At 33.6% G+C, this 26,859-nt stretch overlaps 2 protein-coding genes across 17 annotated transcripts in view; one reads left to right on the forward strand and one right to left on the reverse strand.

Annotated features, from left to right (window-relative positions):
• Positions 1-41: 41 nt before the first annotated feature.
• On the reverse strand, positions 42-19,152 carry LOC108567235 (WD repeat, SAM and U-box domain-containing protein 1). 4 transcript variants are annotated; one of them, XM_017927586.1, is made up of 14 exons: positions 18,971-19,152; positions 8,411-8,449; positions 4,085-4,210; positions 3,512-3,742; positions 3,356-3,442; positions 3,053-3,276; positions 2,556-2,879; positions 2,112-2,358; positions 1,875-2,046; positions 1,670-1,812; positions 1,338-1,617; positions 994-1,284; positions 743-938; positions 42-686 (listed from the first exon to the last, which is right to left on the reverse strand). In XM_017927586.1, exons 2-14 carry the CDS (start codon positions 8,437-8,439, stop codon positions 373-375), a joined length of 2,664 nt encoding a protein of 887 aa, XP_017783075.1. In that variant the 5' UTR covers positions 8,440-8,449; positions 18,971-19,152; the 3' UTR covers positions 42-372. The 4 variants fall into 4 exon arrangements, with proteins under 4 accessions (XP_017783075.1, XP_017783074.1, XP_017783077.1 ...); XM_017927585.1 differs by lacking the exon at positions 18,971-19,152 and adding an exon at positions 8,590-8,852; XM_017927588.1 differs by lacking the exon at positions 8,411-8,449.
• LOC108567234 (bromodomain adjacent to zinc finger domain protein 2B) overlaps positions 18,121-26,859 on the forward strand; it is a 38,524-nt gene continuing 29,785 nt past the window's right edge. For 8 of the 13 annotated variants that reach the window (XM_017927572.1, XM_017927570.1, XM_017927576.1 and 5 more), the window contains exon 1: positions 18,121-19,011. The gene's annotated coding sequence lies outside the window, so the exon portion shown is untranslated. The remainder of the gene's footprint in view (positions 19,012-26,859) is intronic. The other 5 variants (XM_017927578.1, XM_017927581.1, XM_017927579.1 and 2 more) reach the window with 3 other exon arrangements.

Raw genomic sequence — 26,859 nt, forward strand, 5'->3', positions numbered from 1 at the left:
TAAAGGTTATTTCTTTTGTATAATAAAAAACAATATTTCTTTATAAATCATTAATTCATTCAACTCCCAATACTAAGTAAAATTGCTTCAATATAAAAAATATATGAACTTGTTTAACTGAATGTGCTAAAATAAATCACCGTGGATAAATGCTTACTCCAAGTGGACGTGCTTATTAAAAATGCACTTGGTGTGTATTGTTAAACCAAAGGCACTTTGGCAAGATTTGATTGTTCTTTGAAGAAAGTGCATAGACATTTGGCGTCAAGACCAAGTATAAATCGTGTCTATACTAAGCCATGCACGTGTGTATTTTTTTTAAATATAATTGTACACCGCATGGGGGGTAGTTTTGAAATGCGCACAACTGGATTACTCTTCGTCATAAAGAAATGTACGAATTGCGTTACGCAACTCTACATTCGACGAAATATCTGTATTGCTTAAGACACCATTGGTCATCGGACTGGTATATTTTCCTGACATGAACCATTCTGTAATGGCACGTCTTTCGTACGTGAAACCATCACTGATCTTGACAGGATCTCGCATTATTTCCTGTGTTATTGGACATATAAATTCCTCAGGAATCTCGTTTATCTTACTCCAATAGCTTGAGTTGAATTGCCGTTCATCTTTTTTTAGCCAATTCAATTCTTTGGCAAAAACCTCAGACTGTTCTTCGGCTGAAATCAAAATACCACTAATATTGATATCCGCAAATTGCATTTAGAACATTTACTTAATTCAAGATTGGCTAATATTTCATCGTCCTGTAAACTCATTATTTTCTCTCCATCCAAAGCACTTAAAGTTATTGTTTCCGAAATTTCACTTAGTCCAACATCCTTCAACCATCTTAGGACATCTTTGTTATTCCAATCAGGAAGGATTTTAGCCCTAGATTTTACTTTGTTGGCCACAACGCTTTGAAATATCTAAAAATTATTAATAACTTAGTTATACTAGTTGTTATTTATTTACAATTATCACCAATTGTTGCGGTAGTTTCCACACCCACAGTGTTTTATCAAAACAACCTGTTACTAAGAGTGTGCAGCTCTTGCTGAACGCGCAACTAGTCACAATACTATCGTGTTCCAGAACGTGAAGACAATCTGCACTGTAAACGGACCATATCCTAGCCTGTCTATCTGTAGCTGTTGAGCAAACCAATTCCCCAGATACTGGTGAAAATCTTACACAAAAAACGGATCCTCCGTGCCCTTGAAGACACCTCCAAACTTTAACTTGGATGGAATCGTGATTCAAGTTGTTATCAATCTTAAATAATGTTATTATCAAAATAAAAGTCCATTACTAAAGTGTACGTATACTTTCTCGACAGCTACACTCCACAATTTAACTAAACTATCGTTTCCGCTGGTGACAAGTAAATAGTTTTGCGAGTCCAGAAGATCCACGTTAGGAATAGGTTCAAGATTCTCGGAGAAGTCACAACTTAATATGCCCAAATCATGAGCACCATCTTCTATGTAGACTTGATTGTCCATAAACCACAAGCGGAAATCGGCGTTACTACAGGTGGTTACAATTAAATTTCCATCGGGAGAGAATGCAGCGCACGTTATAGCATCCGAGTGTCCTTCTAAAACACTTCGCATACATCCTTAATTGGTTGTCTTAAATGTGCGAATCCTCCATTTACCATATTTGCTCCATGCTGGAGACATCCCAAACCACGGCTATTTCATCATCTCCGGCGGTTATTATCCAATTGGAATCGGGAGAAAATCTACAGACGCGTACGCTTAGTTTGTTCGCTGGAACGGATTGGATGCGATCCGCCGTCTATTCTGAAAGAAATTTAAATAAGTTCCGGGAGAACGTCTACGTCCGAGGAGGCCTGTTACCGCAGCATCCCAAACGTTTACCCAGCCATCTAAGGAGCACGTGGCCAGCATTTCGCCCCCTTTATTAAATTCCACATGATTTACGGCGTACGAGTGACTGTCGATGGGCGAATTCGTAACCTCCTCCAACGTTAAATCTTCAGTTACACTAAACATTCTCACTAATCTATCACTGAAAATAATACATAAATATTATACAAATTAGTTGCTACGTATTAGTCTTAAGTGCGTGATTACCTTGATCCAGTAGCCACCATGGAATCTCCATGGAAACTGCACGAATTGATAGCCCCTTCGAAGATGTCGTCGAGCTTCTCAATGAGAGTCACCGAGTTCTCTTCGGATTCAGCGTTCATGACCATACGATTCTCTTGATCTCCGCCGTCCAGGAGACAACCCAGTTGATGGTGAGCCTTTACCATCTCCGAATTCAAATTCAGCTCGCCGCTGAGATCCCAAATTATCACAGATTTATCATTCGAACCTGTAGAACCTTCAAATAATTTACAACGTTCCAAATTATAAAAAAAAAACCATGATGGAAAACTGCAGACTGACGTGCGATCTACCCTTTGTTTTGGGAGGAAAAGAAATGCTTGCGGATTAGATTATAGAAGGTAAGCGAAAAGATTTTGTTTCTCTGTAAATTAGACTTTATACAATGTATATGAAATGTCAGACCTGAGACGACGAGGGTGAAGTCCCGCGAGAAGGCCACGCTGTTCACATATCTAGTGTGACCCTTCAGGGTGCAGATGCAAGCGCCGTTTAGATCCCAAAGTTTCACCAACTTGTCCAGGCTAGAGGATACCAGGTTTCTACCGCTGCTGTTGAATTTTACGCAGGTAACGACAGAAGTATGACCAATCAAACTTCCCGATTCCTCGATGGTTACGCATCCCGAAATCATCTTATGCTTAGGAACGGATAGAGATGTTATTGTCCACATTTTAATTATCTCGCTATTGCCGCTTGCTGCTAACTGGTAACTCTTCACAAATGGATCTAAATAATGAAAGTTAAAAAACAATCAATGAAATCATTCAACCAATTAATGTGATTTAACATATTATTAGCTCTATATTTCATTTGAATAAGTAGTAACAGATGCATCTAGCTTCCATAATTTTCCTGATGTGCTTTATAAGTTATTTATTATATGTGGGATATGTGATTACCATCTGTTGTTGTAATTAAACTGGAGATGTCCATGCTGAGAAATCCCATGTCATGAGCATTGTCGACGGAGGCGACTGGCTGCTTAGGTGCATCATCGGTAGTGTCCACTAGGTCATGCAAATGCCAGACGTAGATGCACTCGAGTGAACACGCGCTTACCAGATATTGGGAATCCGGAGTGAAAGCCAAAGCCTGCGTAGTTCCTTCGTGTTGGAAAATCGTACTTGTAACGAAAGCATAAAATAAGCACATCGGATCGAATATAATGATCGACCTCAAAAAAAGGGAAGATATTTGCATACCGTATTAGATTCCTGTGCACCAGGTCCCAAATGCAAATAGCACCATTATCTCCAGCTGTAACCAAGACCGAGCTATCTGGAGCAAATCTGTTCCGAAACAAGGAAGATGGATCAGGATTAAATAATAACAAAGTCGCCGAGACTATTTGGACCAACCTGCATACCCTGATGGCATCTCCATTCACCTGCACCATCGTATGGATTTTGTTACCTGAGTGCAGATTCCATAAGATTGCTGTACCGTCGATGGAGGCCGTTGCCACCATCGAACCCTGCGGAGACACCTTTACGCTAGTAACCCCGTACTTGTGTCCTCGCAGAGGCGAGAAGGATTTCTCGACGAAACCAGCACCTGGCGACCATTCCCAAATTCTAACAGTCTTGTCGCTTCCAAAGAAAAATAACATATAGAAATAATACATTTCCTTCAGTCTACGAACAGTATATAATCAATACACAGAGAAATATAAATATTTGACCGCATTCCGTACCACAAATTAAGCGATAATATAATATTTTTATGTTTATTTCATAATATGTATATTTTTTAAGAATAATAATATCATAATTTTCCCTTATTTAAACGTTTAATATTGTTAAAATAAAAGTTTTAAGTATGAAGAAGTTCCGATATCCTATCTTAAAATAAAGCAAAATATTTCAATTTTATTCTATGATTTAGCAGATGGAAATTATAATAAATATTTTCTGGAAAGTATCTAAGTTTACCTTGAACCAGTAACCAGCATGAAATTCGGGCCGAAATCGCAGCTCGTCACATCGCTTGTGTGTCCAGTCAGGCATTGCAGGATAGTCGCCTTCTCGATGGTTACCTCCATTTTATTCAAGCAAAACCTGCGAACGAAAGAAACCTTTTGTAACTCTATGCAGTTTAATACTTATAAAAACTGTAACTCGACTCATGTTTAATCAACATTTGTGTAAGTTTAATGTGAATCTATATACGACTCCGTCAGGGAATCGATATAATAATTATTTTATCAGAGGTTCGCGTGTTAATAATTCTTTATTTTCATATAATTTCTGTTATATGAACACACGGACATTGTTGAACAACGACAAAAAGAATATAACAATACAAAATCCACGGTCAGACTATGCAGCAAAGGGATTGTAATATTAAAACTATGTTCTAAACATTATAATGTGTTTGCTTCGAGCTGTGTCCCCAAAATATTGTTGTTTTTTTTTTTGGAGCGTTTATATGAAATACAGCACACGTCCTCGATTGATTTTCAGCTATTTATAGAAAAAGCAAATGCTTACTTATTAATATAATTCAGTTACTGGATGTTTATAGTTCTTACAAATATAATTTTTTTAATTACTTCCAAACGGATGGAACCACAGCAATAGTTTAATAATCGCGACATTCCCCAAACATCCAAGTTTCATATACAATTCACATGTGAAGTTTAAGTTAGATAATTCATTACTACATTATTGAATGAATTACAGCCAAACGTATGGAACCACAGCAATGTATGTAAATATTCGATACATTCCCCAACTATCCAACTTTCATATGCATCTTCAATCTATCTATTATAATTTCCGAGAAAAACACTAAAATATAAAAACACTTGTTTTTTCGAGTGTTTACTTTTGAGTACTTTACGCAAATTACAGCCAATTGCATGAAACCACAGCAACATTTGAACATTCACTGACCATCGTTTCTTACTTTGTTTTGAAATAAATTAAATTATCAAATAGAAATGACATTGGTAATTTTATCTTGCGTTATCGACATATCGATTCATTCTACAATTGTAGAGACTGCACGTGTATGCAATGAAATAATAATTACAGAAATTGCATTTAATGCAATGAAAAATTCAGACTGTAAAGAAATACCCAAAGACACGAAAGCTAATAAGCTGCAATAAGAACTCGCACATAATTAAATACAATTAAATGATAAAATTTATGTGCATATTTTCATCAATAAACAGTAATGAGTTTGCTGAAACTTTGGTATTAATTTGGACATATATGTTTCTATTGTAATACTTCCAACGACACAAAAAAAAAGTTGGATTTCTTTTGTTACCTTACATTCGTTTCTCCATCAATCAATCAATTATTCAAATGGTAAATTGAAACGTAATTGTGAAATATTCATGGACGGCTTGAAATGTCTTGTTCTACAAAAGAAACTCAACGCATTGAGTGAAAATGCAATGAAAAAATGTCTTAATCTTAAGAAAGAAGTTGATATTTTGAGAAATTGGTGGTACAATTGTATCTCGTTATTCAAATATTCGGGTCTATATCGCAAGTCCGACAACCGAAATACCGTCTATCGAAATCCCGACTACATCAAAATTTCGACAACCATAATCCCGACTGTATCAGTATCTCGACAACCATAATCCCGACTATATCAAAATCCCAACTATATCGAAAATTTTTACAATAACATTTTTAAATCATTTCGGAGCGTAGTCACCTTGTGCTATATTTTAATTATTAATAACAATAAATTATTATTAATTTATTTGATTTTGTTGAATTATTCATAATAAACCTTAACATTATGAAATAATCTCAAATATAATTAGATTATTAATTGTTATTGTTTTGTCGAAGGACCAATGTGTGGGTGAATAATAAAATAAACTATATACGACCAACTCTAAACGTATATATTCAACAACAATAATTTCATTCAACTCTCTTTTAACTTATATTAATTCTTTCTTGCCGTGCTTATCTTTACAAGCCTAGCGTTACTCTTTTTTCCGGCGCACGGTGTTGCCACCATTTACATTGGCGCCCAAACAGTTATTATTTATTATTAATAACAATTTAAAAGTCACTACGCTCCGGAATAATTTAAAAATGTTATTGAAGACATTTTTGATATAGTCGGGATTATGGTTGTCGAGATTCTGATACAGTCGCGATTATTTGTCGAAATTTTGATATAGTCGGGATTTCGATGGACGGTATTTCGGTTGTCGGGCTTGAGATTGCCACCGAAAATATTCATCATTGAAAAAAACACGTCATTACTTCATTCGTCCTTAAAAAAACTTTTGAGTTCTCACAAAGTAGTATTATCCATTGATAAAAAAAGTTTAGAAATAGGAAAAAACTTTCTTATATTGAATGAAAAATAGATATTATATTAGAAAATTGTATTAATTCGTTAATTTATACCTGTAATTATAATCTTTATAAAAAGATGTGACCTGTTAAGCAGTAAAAAAAATGTAATACTAACGGCACTATTAAAATATAGACTAAAACATAGAATGAAAAAGTTGTAATCTGCAGTTTAGCGAATTAGATTGTAATTACATTATTCCTTGTTCATAGATTGAATGATGATTACTTACAGAAAATTGTAGTTCGTCGTTGATTATGATGATGAATGATGAAGAGAGAATGTTGCAGTTGGCATCGTTATCACACGGTGGGGAAACAGTCTGATAATCTGTGCCTGAGCCTCGGCTAATGAGACTTAAAATGTGCAGGTTTTGAATAAAGGTACAAACGCCGACGTCGAGCGGGACAAGAGGTGCGCGCGTGCCCCGTACAACGTCGCCCCCACCCCCACACACCTCCTCAGTAAGCGCGCAACAACAAAATATCCGCACAGTTTGAAAAGTGCCGTATCTATGACGACAACGTGTATATATCTAATCAATTTCCATTAGCCGTATTAACTATTTAGCAGACTGACATGCATTAAATATTGGTCACTGAACGTGTGTAGTTTATATAGTATGCACGCTCCTCGATGACATGGACAGATCGCGAACAGATGGACGATGTTCCAATGAATCGATCCGAAACTGGACTTAATAACGTTACGTGACGTGGATCATATAACTTAGTTATTATTAATCCACATCGGTGGCATATTCTAAACGGAATCAATGACTTTGATCTTTGAAGAAAAAACGTTCAAGCAGCAAATATTTACATCAAACGAAATGATATTATAACAAATTTCTATAGTACAATATAAAAATACTAATAATTCAAATTTTTAATGCTGATTACGATGTAAAGTTTCTTCAATTCAATCAATCATTTCTTAATCCATTCTAGGAATCCACTAAAACAGGAATTGTACGTGTTGAACGAATATTTAAGGAGCCGCACGCATTGATGAATATAACGTGAAAGAACCAATAATTCCTTAATAACGAATAGAGCCGCAGTTCCTCATTTAAAGAGCCGCATATTGCCGACCCCCGTCACTAGACAATGATTCATGATTTATTATTATGAAATAATCAATACTGACAACCATTCTAAATGAATGCGCGTTTCCAACAATATTTAATTACATAATTATAATCGATTTAAAATAATTATAATCGATTAAAATGTGTAAAGCTCTAAATTAACGGTTTTTTTTTAAATTTCTTCTCTTCTCCATGTGACGGAGAGTCTACGTTGCCTCCTAATTATACCGAGTTGTCATACAAAATATAATTGGAATAGGTATAATCTCCCGTCGAGCGAATGGTACGTGTTTATGCAATGCGCAATGCAAAATACGTTCCGAGTTTATTGAACCTAAAAGTGATGCTTTCGCATTGCTGCTTCCACTTTGCTATTCAAATAAATCCATAATAACTCGACTAGAAGACGAATACAAAGAAGACTCTGAGCGCATCTCGATATTTCTCTTCGCATTACATAAATTTTCAGAATTCCAAAAAAAAAAACCGAACCGAACTAGCAAAATGCAATTAATTAATTTGTTTTTTTAAATATTCATTTTCGTTTTCCATAATTAATTCTATCAATCAACTTGATTTTTCTTTTTAATTTCCTTGATTTCTCTGACCTGGTTTTCCTATTTAACGCTTTGATTATTTATTTTATGGCCTTTATCTTTTATAGTTCAAAACTTAAGCTTTGTTTAAAGATTGACTTCTACTTCAAGTGAAGTATAATGAGACCGGCGAGCAGAAACTCACAAAGTTTTAGTATTCATGGAATTCAAATACTTTAAAATTCCGTCAAACTCGGACCTTTAAAACTCTAAGCAACATTCTCGTCCACACTTACCATTGACGTGTACCCGACACTTTTCTCATCAATAAATACCTGAAATATTAAGATATATGTTGATATACAAGTTTAAGTTAACTGTATTTAATTTGGATACACATGTAATGTAAGGGGGAGAGCGTAGATATTACGCAAGTGAAAAGAATCGAACGTAATGGAAAACAACTTTTACTTACAGGATATTCGGCCGGATTCTTTCTCAGAAAACGTCAATAATTAGACTGCACTAGATGGATGGAAAATGTAATTAAAACTTTGCAAATGATTATATTATGCTGTAAAGAGATGCATTAAGGATAACAGAAAATAAATGTTTTGAGCAACAGGGAGGCCGCGGGCCGAGTCATTTTATTAAGGGCGTTCATTGAGACCGTTAAATCGATTTGAAGAATGAGAGTTCAAGTTTAATTGGAAAGTTCCCGATTATGCGCCAAAACCGCTCGCAATTGGAAATCGACTTGAACCCATTATCCTCGCCGGTCTAGTTTTCTCGCCACATACAAACAGGAGGAAGATGAGGCGAGAAGGCGCAGAACCTGGATCGGAACCTGTCGCCCTCGACGCGAAGAATAGAGGCGGCAGAAGGGCGCGTTTGTAGTGGATATAATATCGATTCCATTCTTGGTGCAATGGAATCTGGACCGAATTTCCGTCTGAATTCGTGTGCAATACGTTAACATTCGAAAGAACTATTGTTATTGGGAAAGGGATGAGAGAGAATGAGCAAAAATTCATCAATTCCGCAGGAGGCGGTGCAAACGACGATGATGGTGGAATCCGGGAAAGGCTTTCAATGTGGATTTTATTTTCAGTTTATTTATTTTATACTTTTCCTCCTCGTTATTGCTCTTCCCCTGTTCCACCCAGTTTCTTCTTTATTTTTCTTTGTTGCTGAAGTTAAACGGTAAAAAGGTAGGTTTATGTATCGATTAGATGTGTTTTGTTTTCCCTTTAAACGCTGGCTGCCGAAGACCGCTCCCCCACTCTTTATCCCTACTCTCCCCACCCACGCAAAAACACATTTATACACACACATACACAAACACTTCTTTACGTAATAGCAAACAACCACTGGATACAACATTTTATTAATATTGTGGACAATCATAGCACATTTTTTTTTTTTTTCAAAATTTACTTCTATAATATGCAAAATACTATCTTAACTACTATTTTCTTTATGATATTGAATGGAAATCAAAACCTAGTGATTTAGTAGAAGTAAATGATGAAACTTCTTCATCTACTGGTTAATCTTCTTCAAGACTCCCTTTAGCAAATTGCAAACAACAACAATAATAATAAAACTCTTGCACTCAACTATTTGCTGCTTAAATTGCATTAAGCAATAAAAGTATATACAGTGGAAGCTCGCATAACGAGCGAAATAAGCGAAATTAACAAGCAAAATGAATTGTAGCAAAAATGACTTGTTTAATAAGCGACGTTTCGCATTACGAGTGACGATTAAAACTTGTGTACAAGTATTATGTATATTTTTGAATATATTAACTAACTTCGTTTTTTTTGTCAACTTTGTTTAAAGCGGACTATACTTTGCAAATTTGTGTTTGCTGTAAATGTACGTTTTTTTTATATCTACAAATATTAAAAGTATAAAGAGACCTCCACGAAATCCCCGAATTGATACAAGTAATATAAACAAATATAAACTCACTTCACCGTGTGTGAATTGGAAAACAGTTCCTGTGATCACAAAATTTCCAAGCTTGTGTTCAGACATGTTATTTGTATTTTTTTTTGTGCAAAATTTAATAACACTTGCATGTCTCTGAATAAAAAGTTAAAGAATGAAAAGAACCAAGACCAAATTATACTTTTTTCCAGCAAGGAACGCATTATCGTAATTTACATTAGTGTAATGGGAAAACGTGTTTCACTACAGTCTATATCGCAAGCCCGACAACCGAAATCCCGGCGTTTGAAATGCCGACTGTATCGAAATCCCGACAACCATAATCCCGACAAACATAATCCCAACTATATCAAAATCCCGACTATATCAAAATTTTTTACAATAACATTTTTAAATTATTTCGGAGCGTAGTCACCTTGTGTTACACTTTTATTATTAATAACAAAAAAATATTATTAATTTATTTGATTTTGTTGAATTATTCATAATAAACCTTAACATTATGAAATAATCTCAAATACAATTAGATTATGAATTGTTATTATTTATTATTAATAACAATTTAAAAATCAGTACGCTCCGGAATAATTTAAAAATGTTATTGTAGACATTTTCGATATAGTCGGGATTTCGAACGTCGGGAGTTTGACTATACGTGTAAAAATACGGAAATTTTGGAACGGATTAAACTCGTTAAGCCAGGTTCCACTGTATATAAAAAAAAAGCAAACATATTCATTTAAAATGTTATAGTTACTATCAAACAACCGATCAAACAAATCTAGTACCTGTTGATTATTAAATAACGATTTTATAATGCTACTCTAGCATTTAACTATATAAATAGTGAAAACTATTTGTTATTATCATAAAAAAAATAATACAAATTTTTAAATCAATCTATTAAAACTGTTAGTAATTATTGTTTGATATAAACTAAAACACTTTTTTTTCCGTCTGCAAGTTTACATACCTGTTGAGTGTTTGTTCTGTAAATATTCCACTGATTTGCAAATATGCGCCATCCTCTTTGATTTCAATCAAACCAATTATAATTTTGTACGTAACTTAAATTGTCGAGAGTGTCACACATTTGGACTTTTTATTTATTAACAATGTTTAGTAGTAATTCGAAATGTGATTTAACTGAGTGTTGTTTAAGAAAAATAATAAATAATTACGAATGACAAGTAAACTGTACTATTAATATGTATGATTAATATGTTTGAGTTAAATATTTACCATTGATAAAAGCTGTTTCGCGTCGACTCTTAATTAATGAATGAACCGTAATGGAAATTCAAAGCGCATTAAAATTGAAAACTTTGACTCTCCAGCAAAAGTATCAATTTAATATAAAAATAATCGAAAACCACCATTTTCATTTTCACGAAATTGTGAAAACACTTAATTATTATTAATTAGTACTTATTATTTTTAGTATTTATTTAAATTATGTAGTGATTGTAAAATGGATATGAATTTGTAACCGTTAAAAGAGAATCTGATTCCTGGATAGAAAATCGTTCATGTATAATAAAATGCGAACAAGAAATATTGAATAAACTCATAGATTCGTTCTTATATGTGTCGTTCAACATTGGATTATGGGATTGATTAAAAGTTAAGTTGGTAATTGTGTTTGTATTCCTATAAATTGGTTATGGGGAAAATGCGGCGGCCGTGGAAATAAGGATGGTGGCGGCGGCAGAGGGGAGGACAATGCGATATTGGAGGTTTGTGCAGCGTGAAACAGACTTGGTCGTATCGTGCCAACCCCCGGCAGGACGGGAGGGCCACCCCCGGCGGGAGACGTTAGGTCGTTCATCAGTGGACTGAGGATGGGAATGTCGTGGAAGAAGAGGTGGCTGTAGTAAAACCGCCAATGGTACTACTACCCTCGTCATCATCATCATCAACAACAAACACCAACATCGTCGTACTGGACTGGATGGGTTAAAATGGAGGCAACCTGAGGAGATCCAGTCGATACTCTGCGAATCTGCGCTCCCCCATTCCACTAAAATAATAAGCAGAAAACGACCGGTTCCCTTTCCCATCCTCATAATCGGGGAGGATAACCCCCAGCTCCTCTATTCCTGATCCCGTTTCAGTTCTGGGACGACGCAGCAGCAGCGACGGTGGAGGAGGAGGCAGCGGCGGCAGCATCATGGACATATCGCACACGAATCCGCACGGAAATTTGACGTAGATTACGAATAAACAAGGCCCAGATCAATATCTCTAACCAATCGTGAGTTACGGCCTAAAACGCGCAAACACCAAACGGTCCTTCGTGTTTTGGCCACGAGACAACGAACGACACACACACACGGCCAATGCACCGCCCTCCATCCTCACATTTCATTCATTAACCCCATTTCCAAAATCCTAAATATATAATCACTTGGCCTCAAACCATCAACCGTCATTCCTTCAATTGAGCAACTTTATAATGTAAATTATGCATTTCGAATCTATTTTCATTCATAATTTAAAATTAATTGTTTCTAACTTCTAGATTTATGAATTCTAAATATGCTTAAACTTAATTTTTGAACAGCAAATCGATTTGCTTAGTTACTTTTTTTATACCTATTCCATCCTTCCGTTGCTTATCGGCCACAATGTTACCTTTAGTTTTCTTAATCCATGTTATATTTATGATGTTAGATAGGTTAGACCAGGGGTCGACAAATAATGGCCCTTTGAATGAGTAATTGAATCATTGGTTCAACGTTATTGCGTGCGGCTCCCTAAATATTTGTTTAACACATGTAATCTTAAAAATGGATCTTTACTCCAAGAAGATGCACGAACCCTGGATTAGGCTGATTTTATATATATAAAAAAAACACTAAAATTGAACTTGAACTGAATTGATTCAATTAATATATTTCAATTAACACTTATTGAAGATGAGTAAATGATAAATTCGAAAATAATTATTGACGATATTCCTTTCCATCTATGTTTCTATCGAAAAGCTTGAAACTGTTTATCGCAGCCGTTCGTCCATGGGCATTTCTAATCAGTTTGCCAAACCAAATCCGATATCGACACGCGTTTCAAGCACGATAAACATGTTTCCATTCTAATTAAGATAATTAACATGGCATTTAAAAATCGTCAGTGTTTGCAAACAGTTAATTCCTATTAGTTATACAAATATAAGATTATTCATGTACACCAGCGGTCGGGGAACCGGGGTAAATTACCCCAAAAGGGGTAAAAATGATTTTTTTTGGGTAATAGGGAATTTTTTCTAATTTCATTTTACCAAACTCAGAGAGCGGTTCTCTGACTACTTTCCAGATCTTGATGTACAAACTGTAAATTGGGTTGTAGATCCTTTTAAATTTGAAATTACTTACATACCAGAAGAACCTCCAGGTTTGGCATTAGGAAATTCTTGAACTTCGATCCAACACTGAAGCACGTATTCAATTTGAGACCAAAGCAAATCTGTCGTCTTTTTTGTTGTCAAAGACCGAAGACTGTATTCAAATTGCTCTTACATCAAAAAGTCCCAATTTTGAAGTAATTAAATCAAACATGAAGCAACATTATTTTTCTAAAACCTGAAGGGGGAAAGTTTTCAATTAATTTTAGTTTGTTCCAATTTAAGAATTTTATTTTGTTTGTCTATTACATACTTACTATTTTCATGTAACTTTTTTTTATAAATATGTAAATGTAAATTAATTCAATAAATAATGTTTATTTAAAATTTCTCTTTCAGAATGGGGGGGTAATATCGACTTACGCAAAAATATTTTGGGGTAATGGTTAAAAAAGTTCCCGGACCGCTGATGTACACCAATATTATATAATTATAATGAAATCTAAAAAAAACGTTGTATTTCTACTGTAAATTTGTAAATTTAAAAAACAAAATGAATCTTGTAATTTATACATCTATATATTAAAAACGTAGTGACATACATGCAATAAATAAGTAGGCTATGGTTTGAAGTTGACAAATCAGCACCGGTGTATACCATGAATGTGAAATTCGGCCTGTGGCCATCAGCTGCCAATGAGTTTCCGAATCTGATCTTTCAACGTTAATAAGTTTCGTTGCTAAGAGAGAAATATAAATCTGTGATGTTGCGAATTCTACATATCCAATTTAATTTCGTATGCAAAACTGTACAGGTGTCAACTCAAGAGAACTCGAAACAAACTAAAAAATAATAAATAAAAGGGTATAGTCGGGAAATTGAGATGATTTTTTTTAAAGCAAACTGAACTTTTCCAATTTCCTCGCACATTGTTTCTATCACAAACACAAAAAGGAAACTGCGATTTGTAATCGATTTCGATGATTGTTTCATACGGCTTCTCGACGTCGCTAGCTAGATCCTTAAACAGAATTGACTAACAACTGCTACTATACATGTAATTCACAAATATGTTTTTATCCATTTCAATTAAAATTCTTACGATTTATTCCGAATATGTAGATTGTTGATAAATTGATTGATCATTTGAATATTTTCTCATGCAGTAAGAGATATTTGAAATTATTGTATAAAGTGCTACAAAACTCGTATTAAGTAAGTTAGAGCTTGGTTTAGCATAACAGCATATAACAATCAATACAAAGGAATTTAAAAAACTGAATTTAGTTATTAAATTAATGATTAAAACTGTTTTAGTAAACTTAGGTGATAATTAAATTATTAATTGAATGTGTTTGTGTGTGAATGCAAATTAGTCTCGGAATCTTCGTTTTGCAACGGAGTGCATCGTTATTGAAATGCAAATCGACGGCAGGCGAGGCGCCGCTCGTTGCGTGCGCATTACGTAATAGTTTAATTGCCGTTCGGATGCACTGTTTTGCACGTTACTTATCAACTGAGATGCATAATATCATCTATTACTCGCGAAATTTGAAATTAAAAAAACACATTTTTTTCTTCTTCATTTTATTCGAATCGTAAAAGCTATGCTATTTGTTTAATATCAAACCAATCTATTGGTAAATATATTTAAAAAATAGTTTACTTTTTTAATATCAATAATCGAATATGGAATTGTAATAGTGCAATTAATTGTAACATAGTTCGTACATTGTGTTTATATTGATATTTCGAGACCGCGTTTGATCTCATATAACAGATTTGTTGATGTTTAACAATGTACTAATTACAGTACATTTCAATATGTACCTTTGTACATCAAACAGTGAATTGTTTAATATTATTTTGAATAAAATTTAAGTAAGATTAATTAGAACAGAGTATGCAATACAAATATTAAAAAAAAACTACAAATCCTCAACATTAAGATTGAAATTAAAGTATTATGTTCTAAAACATAAAAAGTAAATAGAAACTATAGGGTTATTTAATGAATCCAGATGGAACGAAAGTGTTAAAAGTTGTATAATAAAATAAAAATTTCTTAATTTACCTGTTGCTCGCATTTTTTGATATTTTTAAAATTCATAACAATTTTTTTTTAAATTTGTTTGAGCTGTAAGATCCAAAAATGTATGTTTGAGAGGGAGAGGGGTGCCGTTATATATTCTTATTGGAAAAAAACTACAAGTGTTAATTCATTGATCAAATTTAGATATTTGGATGAATAATTTACCGATAGACACTTTAAAGCTTTAAAACTGTACCATTTTGAATTATTTTGTTCTTCAACAACATAAATTAGAAAAGAACATTATAACATAAAATTGTTTATTTTTGCTATTTATTTTAGTTCGAAAAATATTTCTAGACAGTCCATAGGTGTAAGAATGTACAAGTTACGTGTAATATGTCGGTGGCAATCGCAAGCCCGACAACCGAAATCCCGTCTATCGAAATACCGACGTTCGAAATCCCGAGTGTATTGAAATCCCGAGTGTATCAAAATCCCGACTATATCGAAATCCCGATTATGTCAAAATCCCAACTACCATAATCCCGACAACCGAAATCCCGTCTATCGAAATCCCGAGTGTATTGAAATCCCGACGATAGAAATCCCGACTGTATCGAAAACCTGACTATATCGAAATCCCGACTATATCGAAATCCCGACTATGTCAAAATCCCGACTACCATAATCCCGGCAACCGAAATCCCGTCTATCGAAATCCGGATGTTCGAAATCCCGAGTGTATTGAAATCTCGACTATATCGAAATCCCGACTATGTAAAAATCCCGACTACCATAATCCCGACAATCAAGATCCCGACTATATCGAAATCCCGTCTATATCGAAATCCCGACAATCTAAAGCTTAATAAGATTATTAATTGTTGCTATTTATTGTTAATAACATAAACTAATTTTATTATAGAATATTTCTTATTCTTAAGTTTTATAATGAAAAAGTCAACGAAAAAAAAAACAATAATAATTAATATTATTTAATGTTATTAATAATAAATAATAACAATTAATAATCGGGCAAAAGAGGTCTTAAAAATATTTTTTTTCAGTATCCGTCGTACCTATTAAAATATAGTAGAATAATTTAAAAATGTTATTGTATAAATTATAATAATAAAAGACACTGTCGGGATTTCGATTGTCGGGATTATGTTAGTCGGGATTTCGATATATTCGGGATTTTGATTGCCGGGATTATGGTAGTCGGGATTTTGATACACTCGGGATTTCGAACGTCGGGCTTTCAATAGACGGTCTATCGGTTGTCGGGCTTGCGATATAGACCCATAATATGCATATTCATTTACATAACTAATATGATTTATGTTTAATTCGATGTACAGGTACTTAAATAATAGTTTTGTAAAGGAAACGCACTGATTTTCGTGCCAATTTTCGATTGGTTTAGATTTGGCAGAAAGAGTGATTTTTAAGATTTTATCCGTTAACAAAAAAAAATTAGCGATGAGCCACCAATCATTCGTGTGGGCCGACCCGATCGTTAGAACCAATAGAATTGTTAATAACGAAAAGAGTCGGGGATAACCGAATGTTTAGCGTTATGATTTGCAGTTGCAACTGCTGATTTTTATCGCGACGCATAGACACGCATAAATGTTTTCGTATAGAAATCGTCCAAATTTTTATTACTTTCTTATCTCTGTTTCATTTTTGTGGCCCAATAAGAATTGTTTAAACGTTCATAGCAGCCTGTGATTCGTCGTGACGAAGACACTGCCCATTTTAAAACCATACAACGCAATTTTTCGATTATCATTTCATTTTAATTACTTTTTTTTAAGGAATATGTAAATGTTTTAACATTTTTATTAAAATTTATTAAATATTAAAAAAATAAAACAAAATAATATTAAATATTAAAACAAAATTTATATGTAAAGTCCATTGCTTAATAATAGTAGGGGGCATAGCAATATAAAGTTTGGAAATCACTTGTTTAAATTGTACTTAAGAAAACTCAATAAAAAGTGAGTGGTTCATTTTGATATTTAAAAAGAAACATTTGTTTAAGTGATCCAATTGCGATGTATTTAAATTGGCGAGTTGCAAGTACGTGTACATTTTTATACTTGGCCTGTAATTGAGTTTGCATATATGTTTCTATTTATTGAATTTGAGACGATTATTATTATTATGATGATTAAGAAAAGTGAGGTTAAGGTAGAATTAAGCGGTTACGGTTGAAGGTGCGTGCGAGCAATTTTGAACGGGTGGAACAGAGAACGATAGAGATGATGCTGTTCCGCTCATGCGAGAGTATGTGAAATAATATCGTGAGTAATAAACGTAGCGGAGTGATAGAAGAAAGACGGAGAGAGTTTGAGATGGGAATGTAAAGGGTGGACAGAGATGAGACGAGGTGAGTAATAACAATTTCGTCCTGTGTGCATCTGGCCGCGATGTGACCGGCACGGTGGATGTGCGGGAGGGAGACGGAGGACGATAAAGATGGAATTGCGGCGCGGGCGGAAGGGGGGTTCTCGGGGCCGGTTGCCGTTCGAACGCAGAGAGAGGAGCGAGAATGAAAGCCTTTTGGACGAATACACGGGGCGGCGGCGGCAGGGGTTACGGCGCTGGCGGAGGGACGAGAGGGGGGCACACGTCGGGGCTGTGGGCGCGGAGGGGGCGCCGACCGCCCTCCGCCCCTGGCAGGCAAGCAATCGGACTGACACCAAGCCTAGGTCCGGCCATCTTGTGTGTGACGGCGAGAGAGCGCTCTCTCTTCTGTTGTTCGGTGCGTGGCTGTCCCCCGCCGTGTGTCCGTATCGTCCTCCGCTGCTCCACCGTGCCAAAACAGAAATTTCGGGCCAGGAAAGAAGCCGCCCGGCAGACATATCTCTGCTGCATCTGCCTGCGACAAAAGGAACGCGTCTCACCGTTCCTCAGCACACACGATATTTCGTCCATACCAAGGAGGACAATCGGCAGCAAAAATAAAACAAAACAACAACAACAACAAAAAAAAACACTCATACACGCAACTGGAAAAAGAATAGGGCAACAAAAACAAAGCATAAAGAATATATTGGAAGCGCGCGCGAGGGAAACAGGGAAAAGGAAGGGAGACGACACCACACGGAAGGTTGAGGAGAGGGAAGGCGGGAGAGAGAGAGAGAGGACCCGGAAGTGACCGAAATTCGCGCGTGTGTTAGTTGGAGTTGGTCTCTCAGTGTATGCAGTGTGTGCGCGTCAGTGAGGTGTGTGATTCTGTGCATTTGTGTTTGTGCCATCGAGTGCAACTAAAATAAGAAGGACACGCAAAGAATATATAAAAGGCGTTTTGACGAAGGAACAAAATAATATCCAGTGAAAATAAGTAAAAGCGCGACCGAAACGACGATGTCTTCTCCTGTGACGAAGTGGAGCCGAAACGGATGAGAACAAATAATAATAGAAGAAAACGTAAACAACAGAGGAGCATCGCACAGCAACGCAATTAATAACAATAATAGAATCCCGTCCTGCATCGGATTTTCAGTTACCTGCGCGTCCAAATGGTCCTTCGGAATAATAACGACCGCACGTAAGTCGAAATTCACGAATTCCTTCCCCGCCATCCTTTTGCTTGCTTAGGGGATTGATCCTTTTCCGATGTTGCGGCACGCTCACTTATTTCTCCTGCTCCTCCGACCGTCCGCCAAGCCAAGCATGCATAAGACACATCTATAAATAGCCACTTGCAAAATAACAAAATTCCCCTGGAAAAAGTCACCAGATTTAATAACAAAGACGCCGAGCGAACCCATCGACCCGGCCTAGCCTATCCTATCCTGGCCAACTGGATTACTTGCATTACTCATTTCTTTATATGTTGATATTTATACAAACCATTCAGATTATTTTTTTTAAGCTCATTTTTTGACATTTCTACGTCAATTTTTCACTAAAGCTCAGTATCAATTAGACAAATTAATAAATAGACATTGATTACTTGATGAAATAGCTAAAATATTTGAGTGTATTTCACATCTATTTTTGTTTTTTTTTATCGGTATGACCACAATTTAGCTAAATTATCAACAGACTTGTAATAAATAAACATTCACTTAAGTAACGATTACAAACAAGTGCTTGTTAATTAACAACTTATATTTAATTATACAATACAAATATCAAGTTGCAAATGAAAGCGATCGAACAAAGGAACCTTTAATTAATCTTTTAAGTATTGGAAAAACGTATCTAATAAGAAAATTACAAGTTAATAATAATAGAACATTAACGTAATGATTCTTTAAATTTCCACGCGCCATTTGCACTTTGTAAAAAAGGTGGGATGACATCCGAAATTCATAACGGTCATTGCATTATTTATCGTGTATACCTTTCTTATTCATTTTATAATCGATTATAATTATAATATATTACTAATTAAAAAAATTACAATCATTCAAAACATAAATATAAATTCATATATTATTACACGAACAAAGTACAAATTAAATGAAATAATAAATACCAATAGTTAATTAAATATATTTTTATTGTAATGTATTTAATATTTATTGTCATTTTTATTACTCACGAACTTTAGTCAATAATTGTTTGCCAGGTGTTAAATAACCTGTGTAAACATTTTTTTTGTAATTTAAACATTGTTTTCATTTCACGGTATTTCACTATTTGCCTATATCCAATTATTTAACAGGCAAAACTAAAATTATAAAGTATATCAAACGATTAAGAATTTTAACAGATTACTGCATTCCTAGGAATTAGGTCATTGTTTTTCATTATATAATTACATTAATTATAAAGTTTTTTTTCTTCTTCAATTTACCACTCAAGTATATGGAAATAAATGAATTAAACATCGCAAATCTTCTTTAACATCTTACATAAAGTAATTTAGAGTTTATTTATTATTAGTACAGGTACTTTTTATATTTCTTTCTCATAATTCATTATCGACCTCGGGAAGTTTCTCAACAATCCAAATCAGTTCTATTTGTTCAGAGTTGCAGACATTCGTGCATCGATACTTAGATTATAGTGAATAATGGAATTTCCCAGGTTAAAGAATATCTTTTATTTTTTATTCTAATTATTTAATTCATTTCGTAGAAATAATAATATAAATGCATACACTTGTTGAAACATTCGATTTGCTATGTAAACAATAAAATGATTTTTGTTACATCAATTAGACATGTTTTTATTAATTAATGTAATATGTTCACATTTTTTAAGTGTATTATTCTTTGTTGAAAGCTTCAATGAGTATTCATAACATTAGAAAATTATGTCTTCTTTTAATAAAGTATGCACACACATCATAAAAGGTATTGGAAGCTTATGACAACTGTTAATTTAATTAATTGCATTAAAAGGCTCAAAATGGTTTTGTTATATAAGAAGATTGGTTGATTTTTTTCTTAGATGTATTTTTATAATCAATCGTAGGTAGGTAGGGCATTTCGGACCCTCAGATGGGCCACTGGCGGCGCGCAAAGTGGTAGGGGTTCTCTCTACGTTCTGAAAGGGGGGTGAAGGGAAGCGAAGGGATGGCAGTCTTTGTCACTGAATAGGGCCTAGGCGGGGCGGGAGCAGCAACGGCACCGATGGTTTTGCACGTTGGTGGGGATGGATCCATTTGTATCGATTCTTTATTTGAGGAGAGGACGCTTAAATTTATTACGTCCTCTCTCGTTCTCCACTTCTTGTTGCTTCTCTGCGTTTTCCATTTTAATTCAATAATGCCGTATCCCCCCCGTATTCCTTTCATTTTAGCCTCTGTTATTCACATCTCCGCTCTAATCCATACACATTGTCCGTATTACATACAATATTTATACGATTTATGCAGATTTTGCTCCATATTTGTCCTCATCAATTACTAAGCATTTTAATTACTGTTATTGATTCTATACTAGAAATACATTATTTCGGTGTAGTCCATCCCGACTTTGTGATATTCTGGCATAATAATCTAAGTATAATGAATAAGTATTAAGACCATACATGACTCAAATTTATTGCTCCGTTTAGAATTCATTTTATATTTATCATATCTTTACTAGTAATATTGGCTTGAAGGAATGATCTATTCACGACCGGTGTAACTCATTATTTATTTATATGTAAGTTGCAAAACGATTCGGTATTAGAATGGCCAGAGTTCGAACAAACGTAGACCTTTTCACTTGCTGAATTATATAAAACTTTAAACATTGACGGAGACATCAGTTCTGCAGCTGTGTCTGGCAGAGTTACATGATTTTCTATAGTATTTATAAGGTGGTAATATCACCACACAAAATAACTTACACCTGTACTTTACTTATGTCACGTAGTAATAAGTTTAATAATACAACTAATCGTTTATTGTCAGCAATAGTAAATGATTGTTATAAGGACGAAAACCTAAGAAATACAAAACTCTGATACGAATACTTCCATTTGAATGAGAGTTGATAAGCCGTATTTTTTTTGTATTATTATTTTATAAAGCAATCTATCTACAAAGCACAAAGAAATAAAAACAGATAAGTTCTAGTTTTGCATTCAATAAAGAAAAAATAAAAGTATATACTAGATTCTAGAACATTGCTTTCCCCCAAATAGAGGCTCATTTACATGAAATTATTATTATTTTGAGGAACTTGATTTAAAATTATTTAATATACGTTAGGTGCTGAATACCAAAACGATTTCTCAAATAAAGCAGGTAACAAAGAAAATGTGTAAATGAGAAGAGAAAGATAAAGGGAACATTAGAAATCTTATATTCTCACGTTGCTTCCTTGATGGTCAACTGTTTTTTAAATGGTCATTTGCGTTGAATTATGTTTGGATGTGAAATTGATTAGAACATACAATGCTTTGGCAATGGGTATTATCAAGCACGTAGTTGATATTGTTAAATGCCAATTGTCTTTAGTTTGAGGTCAGACAACTAACAATAAAAATCAAGTTGAGCAAGTCTATTTTCCTATGCAACTCGTTAATATTATTGTTAACATGCATTTATTTCTGAGATTTTTGTTTTCACTCTTTATGTACAATTTTCTAATATTTCTTATTTTTGTGTATAATTTATTTTATGCATTTGTTGATGTTAATTCATTCGATACGATATTGTAATTAATTATTTTTGTTATTCAACAATAATTTAGACTTTGTTCCTACCATTTCATATGTTCATTTTATGTTGATGTGTTTTTCCAAGCGAGTTGACTACTATTGAGATGCAAACAAATTTATCGATTAATACAATATATAATCTAAAAGTTTCTTATCGTTACATCATATAAGTAAGTCGTTTGAAGCTCATAAGATAAGCAGTAAATAAATACATACAAAAACAAAGTTTTATTGAATGTTTTTCAATTTTAAGCAAACTTATTTATTATAAATTTTCTAATGGTCGATGTTTCTCAATTTGTCTGTATTTATTTATTTCGTACCTAGGTGTTATATTCTTTCGATAACATGACCACACACGATGACATGCGAATCCGTTTGTTTATGAAACTGTAATTTGTTAAAAATTATCTCCCTTTTGCAAAGAGAAACATCTATGTGAATAATATTGGGAAGATATGAGTTTTGATACACATCTTTATGTTTATATTTATAATTTTAGTTGTTTAATTAAGTGAGAGATAAGCGAAGTATTTTTAGATTATTTTCCTGACTGATTTATCACTTTTTTAGTTTCAATGAACATTTATTTTTTATTATTAGCACATATTTCGTTTATATAAATGAATAAAATACTAGCAAATTGCTCAGTAATCAAATTTAATGACATAAATTATGATATAAAGTATGCATTAGCAACAGCAATTGTCTAAACTTACTGTAAGCAATATTAAATGTTATCGCATCAATAATAACAAACGTTAATTAATTGATAGAAATGATTTATAAAACACACAAGTTTGTTGTCTCTTTTCTTTAAATTGCTACTTAATTAATGATTTTCAATTCAGTTTTTGTAAATTATTTTATACGAAAAACTATACAAACATTAGATTTCTAAATAATTTAATATTTCGTTATCTTAAAATGTAATAGTTTCCATCCTACATCCATTCAGATGCAGTTGTTGTCAGATCAATAATTTGATTACCAAATCCAGGGCTATGCAATAATTCACTACACTATAATTTACTGCGTATACTTAGGATATTCTGTACACCCTAATCTCTATACTACATCCGAGCCAATCGGAGTGGTCTCTATTGTTTGTTACAATTGCAGATGTTAATTGAAACAGTGGATGCAAGCGCTTTACGTATCCGTGTAACGACTTACATACATTAAATGACAGTGACATGTGTTACTGTTACAGTGCGTTGCGTTGCGTTTACAACATCTACATGTTAGAGTTCTACATAAAAAATGATCATTTCTTATATTGAATAATTTTGAAATTTTAACAAGAAAAAAATTGTTAAAATTGTGATTGTTGTGAAAATTGTATTTATTGAAAGATATCAGTATGTGTTTATCATTCGGTCAGCAATGAAGATGAATCATATTGATTTAATTGTGAGCGTGAATAGAACAATGGTTGGTTATTAAGTTTCATTTCGGTAAGTCCATATTGAATGTAGTAAAGTGGAGAGAACGGAATGGCAGCTGCTGTTCGGGCCGTTTCTGACAAGCATACACATACACACAGACGAACGCACGCTTGGCTCATATGCGAGAGAGCAAGTACGTTAAAAACGTTAGAATTACATAATACTGCCGCCCTTTCAGCTCATGAATACCATCGATTATTTGGGCCCCGTCGCTGTTTGTTATTCTCCTTCTCTTTCATAGCAGACATCACAAATACACGCACGCTATCCGTGATTAGAACGAAAACTTACAAGTTAAATGTCTGGAGCCAGGTGAACTCTTTACAGATCTACAGAAATCTAAAACAAATTACTTTTCTTGCTCACTGCAAGTCCTTTGATCTTTTGTCAAATCGAAATTAAAAATTAAATCTTGATAAATATACAATCAACGCAAACTTATGCATGTTAATCGTACTTTGATATCTCTTCGTTCGAACGAACGTACAATTTGTCGTTCAATCAAACCACATATTTTTATTTCAATTAAAAAGACTGATTAAATACTTGCATAATCATCCACTGGATATAGTTGTACGTTCTTATGAGCATTTAGTGCGTTAATTCAGTCATAAATTCTCTACGTACATTCGTTTGAGTGAGGAGTAGTGGTCGTATTCGTTGCAATTGATTAATTCAAATTGATTAAAACCACGGGTTCAGTTTATTTCGAGGAGAACGTAGGCAAAGTGTAATTTGAACGGAAAGGCTTACGGGTTTGGGAGGGTGAAAACGACGACACCCCTGCACGTTTCCGTGCACGACCATTACACAACGAAATAATAATAATATCAACAACTATGTACGGAAGGGAAAGGATGCAAAGAGCATACAAAAAAAAATATTAAGCCTGTCGTATTTTTTTTTTGTTCATGTACGTGCGTTTGAAAGGGGATGCGAACGAGACAGATGTTAGCTGGAAATTAATTAGCTGGCCTCTACAATAGTTTATGTTATATTCAGTCAAAGATGCAGACGTTTCCTGGATAAAATTTTACTTTTTTTTTCTTCTATTGCTCTGTTAATTTAATTAATTAAAATTAATACTCGTACGTTTAAGTCAGAAATTATTGATCGTTTAATAACGGCATTACTTATATTAATGTATGTTATGACTAAGAGGGAAAAATATATATTTCTAAAGATAATTTAAATTAGTGTCTTTGATGAGATCAAAGCTGAGAAACTTGAGACAATGGTTGGGTCAAACAACTGGACTTTTTTTACTTCGGTTAATGCAAATATTAGTTTAGGTTTAGTTTCTTGCTATTCTATAAACATCTGTTACAATACTTGTTTCAACGCCACCTAATATATTTATCCAGTTAATTTGTTCATCGATAACTAAATTCACCGTTATACCGAATTTGTGTCAGGTTTTCATTTATGAAAGTGTAATTTGTATATAAATCAATAATCTTTGCATTTCCTACATACATATTACAGCTTTAACGATTTCCCATGATGAAATGAAAAATCTAATTGTACCACTAAGTAATTGATTATCTTTATGTTGATTATAATAATTGATAATATATCATTGAAATTTTATCAATGTTGTATAAGAATTTCTTTCCGGAGCCGCGGATCTCCGATCCATGTTCTAGCTTATATTTGAACAAACTTTAGAACGCTTTTGATAATATTCTATGATTAGTCAGTCAGATTTTCTAGTATTATTTTATTCTACGAATAAATGATTCATCTAAAATTGTGAATGTATGAAAATCAAATTATAATAATTAATAAATATTATTGTAATACAAATAATTACATTAATTGTTTTAATTCAATTATATAGGACGTGTAGTAATTATAACGATAATTAATATTAGTTCCAGCAATCATTTACCAGTGAATTGTTAATCAATTGATGGAGCGTCAGCTAGTTCCACCCGATGTGAAAATAAATATTTGGTTTTCGGGTCAGCGAGTTTATTTTGATTATTGGAATTAACTTATTGCTCGAATTGCGAAAAGCGGCTGCAACAATAATACATGCTCGACTATGTACATCATGTGCTTCTCCACCATACATGTATATTGTATACATATATATATATATGCACACACCAACAGGTGGTTAATATAATGTATACATATTCGCTGTCGGTATGTACCCTTTCCAGTTTAATTCTCCATTACCGATAGAAATCTTTCCACCAACATTTAATAATATTATAGTAAATGAAAACAAAATCGAAAAATCATTGTCATTAATGCGCTAGTATTGAACAAAAGTGTTTAGTAATTATAATTAGTCAGTGATTTAATCCAAATGAACAATTAGTTAAATAAACGGAGAGAAAAATGATATTTAATTCAAAATTAGTTGCATATCTACTGTAATAGATATAGGTAACTTTACTTTTTTTTTTCTAAAAATAGATTTGTATTGGCAAAATGCCTTTGGAGCATACAATGTAATAACGTACAAATATAATATTTTGACTGGAGATTCTGCAATTGCAAAATAGATTTATTTAAGTCAAATATGATATTTTTGTCTAAACTCGGGTTTAGACTCGAAAGAGCACACATTCGAGAATTGCCATGAGTAGGAGATAATTGTCGTTTCGAAAACACTTGAGGTTATTAGTGTCGTTTTTAAATAAATATAAATATTTTCATTTTTGTCAATATAAAAATTTAAAAAAAAAACTTTATTCCATGTATTAGGATCTGTAAGAAGCTTTGGAAGTGAGGCAGTAATTGGTTTCAAAAGATTATAACTGCAAAAATAAATACGATTTTATGCTTGCTTTGAATTTTGTTTGATTGTATATAAACAATTAAATCAC

The sequence above is a fragment of the Nicrophorus vespilloides genome, unplaced genomic scaffold (genome assembly GCF_001412225.1).
Source record: "Nicrophorus vespilloides isolate i.1.1-1 unplaced genomic scaffold, Nicve_v1.0, whole genome shotgun sequence".
Taxonomy (NCBI): domain Eukaryota; kingdom Metazoa; phylum Arthropoda; class Insecta; order Coleoptera; family Silphidae; genus Nicrophorus; species Nicrophorus vespilloides.

Excerpts from the sequence above, each read along its gene's own strand:
- LOC108567235 (XM_017927586.1), bottom strand. The coding sequence starts at position 8,439 with ATGAGAAAAGTGTCGGGTACACGTCAATG. Across the intron at positions 3,443-3,511 it reads GATGCCATCAGGGTATGCAG|ATTTGCTCCAGATAGCTCGG; the intron begins GTTGGTCCAAAT and ends GTTTCGGAACAG. Across the intron at positions 2,047-2,111 it reads ATGGTGGCTACTGGATCAAG|TGATAGATTAGTGAGAATGT; the intron begins GTAATCACGCAC and ends TATTATTTTCAG.